The 13,404-nt window shown below is 34.1% G+C and overlaps 1 protein-coding gene across 2 annotated transcripts in view; it reads left to right on the forward strand.

Moving 5' to 3' along the window:
• KRAS (KRAS proto-oncogene, GTPase) overlaps nt 1-13,404 on the forward strand; it is a 37,620-nt gene that overhangs the window by 4,361 nt on the left and 19,855 nt on the right. For both annotated transcript variants that reach the window (XM_084877270.1, XM_084877269.1), the window contains exon 2: nt 294-415. In XM_084877270.1, the coding sequence (XP_084733396.1) occupies nt 305-415 (111 nt within the window). In that variant the 5' untranslated portion in view covers nt 294-304. The remainder of the gene's footprint in view (nt 1-293; nt 416-13,404) is intronic.

Raw genomic sequence — 13,404 nt, forward strand, 5'->3', positions numbered from 1 at the left:
AGCAGACTGGCTGTTTAGGTAGAACAACCTGAATATATGATAAAAGAACTTTGTACTCTGAATGCATTTTTTTCCTGAAAGGATGAATGGGAAATTTGTAAATACAGTATGATTCATTACAATACACATCTGTACTGAAGGTTTATCATTGAATTTTGTGAGATAATTTGAAATAATTTTCCATATAAAGGTGAATTTGTGTTAAAAGGCATTGATAGAGTGTTTGACTTCTATTAATCTCATGTGTGATACTTGTTCTAATTTAGTTACATTTTCATTATTTTTATTATAAGGCCTGCTGAAAATGACTGAATATAAACTTGTGGTAGTTGGAGCTGGTGGCGTAGGCAAGAGTGCCTTGACGATACAGCTAATTCAGAATCACTTTGTGGATGAATATGATCCTACAATAGAGGTAAATCTTGTTTTAATGTTATGCATATTGATTTGTGCAGGCCCATCCTTTGGGTACAAAAAAAGTTGCAATACAAGACAATTATACTGAAAATAATTTTATTAAGTTATCAGAAATGTATTTATGCTTTAAAGCTTTGTTCTGAAGTTATACATAACCACAGATATGGAGAGCCCTTCTTCTCTTGGGACATTCTTCTCTTTCATGACATTCCTTCTGTGTTTGTATGTGTGCATTTCAGAGTTTTGTGAGAACGTGGAATGTGAATATACATTTTACCTATACCTAACAGTCATTTTTTAAAAATGCGGCTATTATTTTCATAGGTTTTGTTTGTTTGTTTTTTGTTATTTTGATGTCATGTATTAGATTTGAATTGTGAAGTATAATCATTTGAAGGCTAATTAAGAAATGTAATTAGTATTTCCCTGTTTCCTCTTCATATTGAAGTAGTGGAGCATCTACAGCTACCGGATGCATTTTAAAAAGCTCTTTCTTTACATATATAGATAACTGTATATCTCAGATATATATAAGTATACCACTACCAATCCTTTGCTTTACTTTGCAGCACTTTTTTAATTTACTCAAGGAAATGTTAAGAGTTTTTTTTTATTTTTTTTATTACAAATTGATTAATGATTTTCAGACTTTTATTTTAGTGAAAAATCACCAAACTAAAGGCCAACAACAAAATGATAGAGTAGCTGCCTGAAGGAGACCTTGAGAGGTCAGGTAGTATCAAGCAGATAAGGATTAATTTAATCCCAGAGACCTGTGGGAGGGGATGGCACAACTGTCCTTGTTAACTCATTTCCAGAATTACTATATTTTATGCATAATTGAAACTTCATGTTAAGTTTTACATCCGAGAAGATGGAAATAAGTATACCATTTCATCTTTGAAATAGACTTACACAGCTGGATTATTTTTTAGACTTCTTTACCTTGGGTAAATCCAAGTCCCTAGATTTTATTCTAGGTGTGATACACCAGTTGTTCAAGTCAACTTTGAAAATTTTCCCAGAACTTTGCGTGCCAAGCTGTGTAATGTCTTTGACTGCACTGAGGTAGGTTCTGAGGGCTTTGGTGCCTTGGGAAGATGTTTATGCAATTTAGAACTGAGGATTGATTAGATAAGTTTTATAAGGAAACCTATATATACATATAAAAAGCCTAATATGCAAAGTGTCCCCTCGGGAGTTTGACCTACCGGATGTTCGATCGCTTGCTATGATGTGCGCTGACCAGCAGGGACGGCACAGAACGAAGGGAGGCCCCAGCCAGCAGCTGCTAGGGACCCAACCTGTGCACAAATTTCGTACACTGGGCCTCTATGTTAAATATTTTTGGTACTACAGGGGAAAAAATGAAGAACATGTATTTGCAAAGATTTGGTTTAGACAGAGAAACAACTTTCATTTGGCTTCCATGTTTAAGAATTTGCAGTAAAAGGGAAGAGTCTTTCCTAATCAAGTGAACCACCTATATAATAGTTTCTATATTTGCTCTTGATAAGTCCGTTCAGTGCTGTATGATGGTTATGTTTTTGTTTTTTTTTTTTGTTTGTTTGTTTTTTTGTCTTCAAGGAGTATTAAATAGTTAACTAATTTCTAAAGCCAAGGCTACTTGGCATACTTCACCATTTAAATCAGAAGTGAAAGGAAGTTTTAAATAGAATTCAGGTTAAGCATGGAACTGTTCCTAGGATTTTGGGAGATGGTTTTAGCAGAAGTACCCTCATCTTCTCTGAAAATCTGAGGAATTTCATTATACTGTTTCCTACCAGACGTCATGAATGCTATATGCATGATAATGTGATAAAATAGGTTAGGAAAGTGCAATATAAATAGAATAGAACTAAATCTAGAAATTAATCCTCTATTTTGGGGGAAGGTAGAAAATGTTTATAAACTCAAACCCATAACTCTGATTATGATTTCTGTCAAACCAGAAGACTTGACTTTGGGAACATTGATTGCCTGTGAACTTTGAAATCGAGGTTCCTCACTAGTTAGTTTAGCCACCTAGGAGAAGGTATCATGCAGAGATTGTCTCTGAGGCAACTAACACACTAGGTTCTTGGGGTATAGTTAAACCACAAGAAAGGCAAGAGAATTAGTTTATTCTAATAAGCAGCTAAGCAAAATGCTAACTTGATGTTTTTGTAAAAAATTTAAAAGGAGGATGGGGATATCACTACTGCTGTTAGGTTTTGATTGGTGAGCAATGTAGGTCAGAGAGAAAATGAGAGAGGACATAGACTTCGCACATTTGTAATTCTCATCAGTTTTCCTGCATTAAAACAAATGGAAAGAAATTGCAAAAAAAAATTTTAATCAAGTTATTTTCTAGTGGCTTAAAATTTGCAAATGTTTTCATATTATGAGATAGATAAGGAAGGTGGTCATTGTTTCTTTCACTTTATAGATAAAAGTGGTCTCTCTTTTTGGTAACTTGCCTAAATTTCTTGCCTAGTAAGTGGTAGCATTTTAAGTTTTCTGAGACTAAGTTAAATGGAATTTCCACTCTATCCTTGTATAAATCTTTAAGCAAAGAAATAGTTAATATTGGAAGCTAATTCATATCAGTATACCAAAATTTGATCTTAAATACTATCTAATGGCATCTTACTGGCAGAGATATGATATAGAATTAGATAGGAATGACACATTTGTGGAGCATGTTTATATTTGAGGCTATGCACATGATAATCACCTATCCTGAAAGATTTTACCTTTATCTTTTATGAAGTCAATCAAAGAGTTCTAGAGATAATGAAATACTTCATTAGTGGTGCAAGATTACTAAAAACTCAGAGCCATCCCCTAAGCATAATACCAGGCTAGAAATAATGTATGTTTTTATAGTTAGAGATCCCTTGTTATTATGAAAACATGTTTTCTAAGTTATATTTAGAAAGGGAAAATTTGATAGAAAAAGAAAAATCTTAAAAATAAACAAGTAGTTACAGACATTGAAATCAGAATGATCAGTTGATCAATTAGCAAGTATATTACCAGAGGCCCATTGCACGAAGATTCGTGCAAGAATAGGCCTTCCTTCCCCTGCCTTGGCTCCCAGCCGCCCAGGAACCTGCAAGTCTTCGCTCTCAGCCACTCCTGTAGCTCCCTCTGCCCCTGCCCTCCCCCTCATAGAAGGCATCCCTCCATGCCCAGGCCACTTCATGCCTGCATATGCAAATTAACCCGCCATCTTTGTTGGGTTAATCTGCACACTCCTGATTGGGTGATGGGTGTCGCAGAGGTACGGTCAGTTTGCATCTTTCTCTTTTATTAGTGTAGATATGTATCTAATGGATATAGTATACTAGTAAAAATCGACATAGAAAGAAATGTTTTTTCCAAGCTCTTAATTTCATTGACATTTGCATGTTTCTGTTAGTGTTACACACTTATAATTCAGTCCAACTTTTATGTACTTCTTTGATGAAATAGTTTTCTTAGTAAGAAAGAATGGATTCATAATTGGATTGATTTGTGCTATCTTAAGTGCTTTGAGCTATAATCACCAAGATTTATCAGTTTCTCTGTTTTTTTTATACATAAACTTTATGGAATTTATTTTACTTGCTGAATAGGGTATTTAAATTATAGCGAGAAAATGTGTAATATTGTATTGAAAAATGGTGTTAAAAAAGCTTTATGTAAACTTGCTAGCTGTTATTTTTCTGGCTTTTCTGTGTTTCAGTAATCATCAATGAGGAGTGACTTTGCCTTTAGGGAACATTTGTCAATATCTGGAGATGTTTTGTTGTCACAACTTGAGGGGGGAACTGCTAGCACCTATGGGGGGTAATTCACAGGACAGCCCCACAGCAACCTGGCCCAAAATGTCAATAGTGCTGAGGTTGAGACACTAATTTGTTACGCATAGCCTTAAACATTTTTTTTTTTTTAATATATCTTATTGATTTTTTTTTTACAGAGAGGAAGGGAGAGGGAGAGAAAGTTAGAAACACTGATGAGAAAGAAACATTGATCAACTGCCTCCTGCACACCCCCTACTGGGGATGTGCCCGCAACCAAGGTACATGCCCTTGACCCAAATCGAACCTGGGACCCTTGATTCTGCCCGCCAACACTCTGTCCACTAAGCCAAACAGGTTAGGGCAGCCTTAAACATTCTTAAATTGTTAGACTCAAGTCCCTGAATAAGGTTTATGTTAGGTTTTCTAACAGATTTAAGTTTTACCTTTTCTAAACCAGTAATACGTTATTTATTTACACACACACACACACACACACACATACATCTATAGGTGTGTGTGTGTGTGTGTGTGTGTGTGTGTGTGTGTGTGTATAACTTCCTATTAAAACATTCTGTGTTTAAAATAAGGTAATAGCAGTTTTGTAAATGAAGTTCTCTTCAAGGCTGTGACCTGCTCTTCTCCCCCTTGTAAATGAGTGCCCTCTACTGGTCAATTTATTTGCTTTTATAATGAATAACAGTAAAATACCTCCTAAATTTGGAGATTTTTTTCCTATTTGTGTGTGGGGGTATAATCATTTTATAAGTATATTAATTTTATTTAAAAGTTTTATTTATTTGTCTAAAAATCTAAAGTATCATAATTTACTCTGCTAATATTAAGATTACTCTATGGACAAGTTTAGCCTAAGTATGTGGGTGAGTGTTTTTAACTAAGAAAGGAAATGTAGCCTAATAAGAAAAAAGAGGGGAGATTATTTTGTTTGAGGGAATAAAAAGAGGCTCTGAATTTCTTTACTTACATGCAGAAGTGATGTGTTAATTGGGTGTTAGGAAAGGTCTATTCAAAAGTGGCAAATTGTGGAAGTTCACATTTTGTAGATTTTTATAGGATTGTAGAATAGTTGTGATTACATGAATTTTAGAACATACACAAAATTCAGGTTCTATATTTTGGTCAATTTAAGAGTAAGTATTTACTTAATAATAACTATTTGTTTGACCTGAATGTTAATTCTTATTTGAGTTTTTATAAATACAAAGCTCTAAAAACATACAATTGAAAGTTGATAATGGAAATAAGTGAACGAAAAAAAAATGTTAATGTGTTGGCATCTCTTAAGAGGATTCTGGTTTAAACAATGAAGTCAATTCTTAAATTCTGTAAATATAAGTGCCCACTTTGTACCATACAGTCTTCCCAGGAGCTGGAGACACATTAAGGAGCAAAGGGACCAAATCACTACCTTCGTGGGACTTATTAGTCTTAGAAATATTTTGAAGAGCAATGCTTCTAGATAATGATTCTAATTATATACAACTTAATTTAGAAGGCTTTATGCTTTAGGGGGGCAGTAGATTTCTCTCATCTCAATGATATTATTTATCATAGTTTCTAGGTTTATGGAACAGTTATAGTATTGTGATCTTAATTAGAGAGAGCTCTAACCTATTTGATTCAGTAGTTAGAGTGTCAGCCTACTGACTGAAGGGTCGTGGGTTCGATTTTGGTCAAAGGCATGCTTGTACCTTGGTTGTAGGTTCCATCCCTGGCCCAGGTTGGGGTGCATCCAAGGAGCAACCATTGATAAATCTCTCACATTGATGCTTCTCTCTCCTCCTCCCTTCCACTCTCTAAAAATCAATGGGAAAAATATCTGGTGAGGATTGACAAAAAACAAAACAAAATTGTAGATATGGGTAATAAAAATAAAATAATTGAGAAGATTAAATAGCGATATAGTGCTTATCTTACTTAATTTTTTAACTTTTTATTTTGAAAACTTTAATTTATGGAAAAGTAGTAAAAAATAGTATAATGAATACCAGTTGCTCTTAAACTAGACATACTTGCTTTCTCTCTATATGTGTGTGTGTGGCTACTTTTACACTATAACGTGAGTTGAGTAGTTTAACCAGAGACCAATTACTATATGACCTTTTATAGAAAAAGTTTGTCAACCCTTTCCTAACAAGATGAGCATTCCCTTGTATAATCACAATGCAGTGGCAAAATTTAGGAGATTCAACATTTGTACAAAAAAAAAAATTATATATAGCCCATAATCTAATTTTGTCAGTTCCCTGAATGTTTCTTTTTTTTTTTTTTTTTTTTTTTTTTTAGCAATTCCTTTTCTTTTTTCCTGATCCAGGATAAAAAAAATTAGTTGTCATGTCTCAAAATCAGTTTCTCAGCTTTTCTTGACAATGGCACTTTTTAAAGAATTCAGACCAGTTGTTTTGTCTGATTGTTTCCTCATAATCAGATTTAGTTTAAACAGTTTTGACCAGAGAATACCACATGATGTTATGCCTCCTCTGCACATCAAATCAGTAGGCACAGGTTTGCCCATTATTGGTGATGTTAACATGATTATTAGGCTAAGGTCATGTCTGTTTTCTCTCTGTGAAGCTATCTTGGCTTCCTTTATAATTGGTGTGTACTCTGTGGGGGGACACTTGGAGAATATAAATATCCTGTTCTCCAACCCATTTGCACCCAGTGAGATGTAGCATACACTGATAATTCTCACCAGAATAAATTACTACCATCGTGAATGTAAAACGGTAGTTAATCTTCTGACTCTGTCATTACTTCTACATTTATTGGTTGACATCTACCATAAATAACAGCTCTCTGTTTTCTTGTCACTCTCTTTTTTTCATTTGTTTGGTTTGCCATATTTGTACTAGTATGAACTCATGTATTACTTTTTTATTCAATGCGTTAAATTGATTCTCAAGTTTGTTTTTTATATAGCCAGTGGAATCCCTTTCAAACTGGCCTCTGTATCCTTTTGGCATGTCTCCATCAGTTTTTGAGCTCTTCCTTCTGTCACAGTGTGTTCCAGGTTCATCTTGTTCTTTCCATGGCCGCACCCTGGATTCAGCCACTTGTCCAAAGAACCCAAATCCCTTTTAGTGGGGAATTATATTTAAAAAAAATCTGGATGTTAGGTACATTTATTGCGATTGAGGAGTCACTGCTTCTAGACCTTTTCCAATGGACAGAGCTTAGAAATATCTTGTATTTAAAAATCATGAGTTCATTCTTACTCATTCCATATTTTCATTCTACCTTGTATAAGGTTTAATGTTAAACATTAGATATGTTGAAATAAAAATGATAATGTAAGTCCTAAATTCTATTGTAGTATTATGTAAATAACTCAAGTTGGATGAATTAACATTAGGTTAGCTTCTTTATTTGTATAACTAGAGGCCTGGTGCACAGATTCGTGCACCGGTAGGTTCCCTTGGCCTGGCCTGGCCTGGCCTGTGGGGATCAGTGGATCTCCATGCTGCTGCAGCCTGGCCTCACCCGCCACCTCGTGTTGAGCTCCAGCCTGCTATCCGCATTGATCCCCCACAGCACGAAGTAGTGCATGAAGTGGCAGGAGGCCAGGGAGGAACCTGAGCCCAGGCTGAAGGGACAAAGGTTAAGAGTAGATGAGAGATAAATAGTTTGCCCATGCTCATACCACCAGTGTGGAGTTCAGTGGCTGCCCATAGATTGAAGATTCAGGAGTATATATCTAGCCTAGATTTCTGTCCTGGGCATCAGACCTATATATCAAGCTGCCTACAGCTCATAGCCACCAGAACAATCCACAAACATAAGGGAATTCAACATGTTCCAAATTGAACTACTCTTTTCCTCTATTCTTTCTTTCGTTTCCGTCCCTAATCAGTTAGCACTGCCATTTGAAAAACTTGAGATATAATTCACATAGCAAAAAAATCCATCCTTTTAAAGTATACAGTTGAATGGTTTTTAGTATATTCACAAAGTAATGCAACCATCACTACTATCTAATTCCATAACATTTTCATCATCCATAACATTTCTTCTTTCAAAAAGAAGCCCCATAACCCCAATCTGGAAAATACTAGAAGTTTGACATCTCAAAAAGTTAAAAATAAAGCTACCATATGACCCAGCAATTCCCCTTCTAGGTATACCCAAGAAAACTGAAAATACATTCACACAAAACCTTGTACATGAATGTTTACAGCAGTACTATTCAAAATAGACCCAAAGAGGAAACATTCCAAATGCCCATTAGCTGATGGATAAATAAAATGCTATATCCACACAACCAAATATTATTCAGCCATAAAAGGAATGAAGTATGTGATGACAGCATAGATGAGCCTTGAAAACATTATCCTACATTAAAAAAAGCCAGACAAAAAGACAACATATTATATGATTCCAGTTACATGAAATGTTCAGAATGGGTAAATCCAGAGACAGAAAACAGATTAGTGGTTGCCGGGGCTGGTAGAACAGATTGGGGTTATAGGGCTTCTTTTTGAAAGAAATGCTTTAATGGAGCTACAGATAAGTTTTTATACTTAAAACAACACTTGAAGGCATGTTAATAAACTGGTACAAGTCAGAACAAAAACAATGAAAATTTTAAGTGGGCAAAGGACATAGAAGATGGGAATAAATATTAAAACTATATAATATTATCAGTCCTCAAAGAAACGAATATTAAAACAATAAGAATTTTTAGCCTGACAGGAGTTTAAAGAAAAATAAAAATATAAAATCCAGGAGTGGTGATTAAATGGGTACATTCTTAATGCTGTATGAAAAAGTAATATAATGAATGTGTATGCACCAACCAGATTTTTCATAATGTAGCATTCTGCCACTTTTGGTTTAGATTCCTTTTCAAGATTATAAAACTTAATACAATTGAAGGACCCTGTGTTCTCTGCAATCTTCCCTCCCAGTGTTTTTAAATATCTCTGTGTATTGTTTGGTTTATATTTTTATATTAAAGGCTTTATATTATCTAAAACTTGATTGACTGTATTCACTAAAATACTCAATATATTACAATTTAAAAATTTATAACTTGCCGAGACCGGTTTGGCTCAATGGATAGAGCGTCGGCTTGGGGACTGAAGGGTCCCGGGTTCGATTCCGGTCAAGGGCATGTACCTTGGTTGTGGGCATAACCCCAGAAAGGGGTGTGTAAGAGGCAGCTGATCGATGACTCTCTCTCATCGATGTTTCTAACTCTCTGTCTCTCTCCCTTCCTCTCTGTACAAAATCAATAAAATATAAAAATAAAATAATAAAAATTGATAACTTAATTTTTAAATATAATTTAAACTATTAAACTTGTATTTTGACAAGACAGTTTTATAGTGTCTGCACTTATTTACATTGAATGGATTAATTTATTAACAGCCAGTTCTGATTATCTGCTATGTTTAAAACTTACACACACAGTATATAATGTTAAGCAAGACATATTTGAGTTCAACCGTCATGGAGTTTAAAACCTAGTAGGGGGTACAGATTTAAAGAATTACACAAATAAGTATATTAGTAATAGATCATAATACATGATATGAAGGAAATATAGAGGTGCTAAGTAAAGAGAGGGCTCAGTCCTTTGGATTTTATTTTGTAGAATGAAGGGATACTATTCGAGGACTTTAAGCAAGCTAGTGACATTTAAAGCAAGTGACATTTAAAAAAATAATTACTAGCTGCTATGTGGAGCATGTATCATTTAAGAGTAACCACAGGGATCCTTGCTAGGAAGCAGTTGCAGGAGATTACATAAGACAAAATGGAATTGTGGATCAGGGTGCTGGTGCTGGTGGGTGCTTGGATTTGGAGTGTATTTTGAACATAGATCAATGGGGTAAGATTGTAGGTTGGTATTAAATACCTATGTAATTTTTTTTGTAAGATACTTTAGGATGCCTGCCATGTTAAGTATATCTCTATTGTAACTATCATTTCAAAGGAAATAAATCATATTTCCTTAGCATCATTTACCAAAAGTGGCAGTGTCAAAGGCTATGAAGATTTGTGTGGTTCTTGATAACTACTGGAACTGCTTTCCAAAAGGATTGTGCCTGTTTATTGTATCACTATAAATGTTTAAGTTCTATGATTAGCTTTTGCAACATAGTATATTTCATTTAGAAAAGGTTTTGCTTTTGGTACTTATGTAAGCATAACCATAGTACTGTAACTGAGAGTGAGAGAAAATATATGGAATAACTTTCTTGCATTTAATATTTTATTATGTAAAGTGACTTTATTTTATCTTAGTTTCCAAAGGATATTAGTAATCTGTGTACCTGATCTAAAAATTATTTCTATTTGAAAGGATAATACTAATTAAGAATGTTAGGTTTTGATTCTTTTCTTGCTCTATTCCTAACAATTTCTTTTTAGAATCTGTGGTTTTTAAAATTGGTTGAACTTGAATAACCTGTACTTTCTCAGGAGGTGGTTTATATTTTAAGTATAAAAGGAACAAATAATATGTGTTGAGAATATTTCAGACTTGTGAAAAGTTATTTTATTAGCATGGAGCAGGATTGGCAAACTTTTCTGTAAAGGGCCATATGGCTCTGTCACATAATCTTTGTTTTATTTTTAAATAACCATTTAAAAACGTAAAAACTATTCTTAGTTCATGGGCCAGACAAAAACAGGTGGGCAGGATTTAGCCTGTGAGCAATAGTTTGCTAAACTCTTATTTAGACTCTAGTCTTGGGAAAGACCTTACACTGATGACTAAATTTTTTTCTGATTCCATATACTTCTTCCCAATGTCTAGCCTGAAGTTGGAACAAAATATTTAGTATTTATATATTGTTTTTGTTGTGCTTATTTTCTGCTTTGTAATCAAACCTATCAGTTCCTTTTTTTTTTTTTTTTTTTTTTTTTTTTTTTTTTTTCAGATCATGCTTTGCCTTTTAACATCTTCTTAAGTTTTGACCAAGTGACACTGTGTCTTTTTATAGTTCAGTGATTACTTAAAATTAACTTTGGAAATAATGAAGTTTTAACCTACATCTATTCTTTTTAATCAGATTCTACTCATTGTTTTTATGTAGGTTGTAGATTACTTTTTTCAATAACCTAATATAACACAGATCTTAGCTGTTAATATTTTTAGGTTTTAGAAGGGAAAATGTAATAGGAATGAGATAGATAGGTGAATAGGGTGGGACTACTTTCCCAGTTTCTTAGTCTTTTCAATGGAATATTCATCATGGAAATGTGTCATGAAATACATAAAGAAACTACAAATATTCCACACTAAATACTTTTAAAACAGAGTATTTGAAAATTTTGTAAATGGGACTTTATTGAGCTACAGTTTGGAGTCATTATATATGTGGGGAGATGGTGAATAACCTCCCACCCACACCTTTGGTCTAGACTTGTGTGGCTCCAGAAACTATAGTCTTTTAATTTTGTTGGTAAAACATTTTATATTTAAAGATAAGGAAACTATCAGCTAAAGGTTAACTTAGGTTAGTATTGGTAAGTGAAGGACATGAGGTAACAGCAACAGGTAAGGAAAAGTCTTTTTGATCTCTAGCCATACCTGGGTAATGATTGGATTGATTCTAAGACACTGTACTTTGCTCTCAAGATAAATATTCGTCCTTCTTTTCTGATGGTGGACTAATTTTATTACAGATAGTATGGAAGATGCAGTTTACTTTAAAAGATAACCATTAGATCACAGTCTAACATGGTCGTCTTTCACACTTTTAAAAAGTATTCCAAAAAAGGAATACATTTAATAGCATATAGTACAAAAAAAAAAAAAAAAAGCCTTTATTAACATTTTCATGCAATACCATAGGTTTTTAAATATATGTATAGGTACAGCTATGTACATATATTTTATTGGGACCATGCTACATATAGAGGATGGGCAAAAGTAGGTTTACAGTTCCTATGGAAAATGATACAAAAATAAAATAATGCAGGAATAACCTTGCATACTGACAACTGTAAACCTATTTTTGCCATTCCACAAGATATATATTTGTATTCTACTGTGAACATTTAGAAAGTATTTTATCAAAAACATGACCTTTAATGACCATTCTCTTTTTTAGTATATGTGCTGCCGAAGCAAGCACCCATTCTCTTTTTTAATGATGGAATGGTCTATAAAGTAATTCATCAAATAAAGACACTTTAGTGCTAAGCCCTCATGTAGAACAATACAAAACAGTGCCTTTGGTGTATGCTTTATACCCATCATCAGCCTGCCTCTTATTCCATGACTTCACATTGCACCATTCTGTTTTCCTCTTTTTTTTTTTTTTGAGGCTTGTTTTGGCAGAGAGTGTGTGAAATCCTTTAGGCATGAGTATAAATCAAAAGTCAAAGAAAATCAGATTTTTATTTTAAGATTCCATTGATGTTACCCACCCCCTTTCCTTACTCAGTTTGGTGTTGCATAGGTTTTTTAAGATAACCATCTATTCTCCCCCACAGAATTTGCAGATAGAAGTTGTATTCTTTAGAGTTATCCTAATATCCACCTGGCTGTGAGATTCTGTTCCCAGGATTTCAGAAATGGATAAGGGCATTAAATCCTCAGTATTGACCATTCTCTTTATATTCCTTTGACTATTAGTAAAATAGATTCATGACATTTATTTGTTAGCTGATTGAATTTTTTTTCTGAATAACAGTTGGTAGAGCTATCACATTTTTGTAATAACTATTTTTTATAAGAGTTTGGGTCTTTTTATAATATGTACACTTCCATTGTTGAATCTCTATATAACAGCTTCTTAAAAATTGTGGTAATATATATAACGTAAAATTTACTATTGCAGCCTTTTTTATTTTTTATTTATTTATTTTTTAAATATATTTTATTGATTTTGTACAGAGAGGAAGGGAGAGAGATAGAGAGTTAGAAACATCGATGAGAGAGAATCATCGATCAGCTGCCTCCTGCACACCCCCTACTGGGGATGTGCCTGCAACCAAGGTACATGCCCTTGCCCGGAATCGAACCCGGGACCTTTCAGTCCGCAGGCCGACGCTCTATCCACTGAGCCAAACCGGTCCCGGCTGCAGCCATTTTTAAGTGTACAATCCAGTGACATTAAGTAAATTCACAGTGTTGGGCAGCCATTAGCTCTGTTTTCATTATCTCAAACTAAAACTCTGCATCCACTGGACAATAACTTTCTAACCCCTCCTGCCCCAGCCTCAGGTGACTTCTATTCTCCTT

Source organism: Pipistrellus hanaki (assembly GCF_964339955.1).
Source record: "Pipistrellus hanaki genome assembly, chromosome: 3".
NCBI lineage: Eukaryota > Metazoa > Chordata > Mammalia > Chiroptera > Vespertilionidae > Pipistrellus > Pipistrellus hanaki.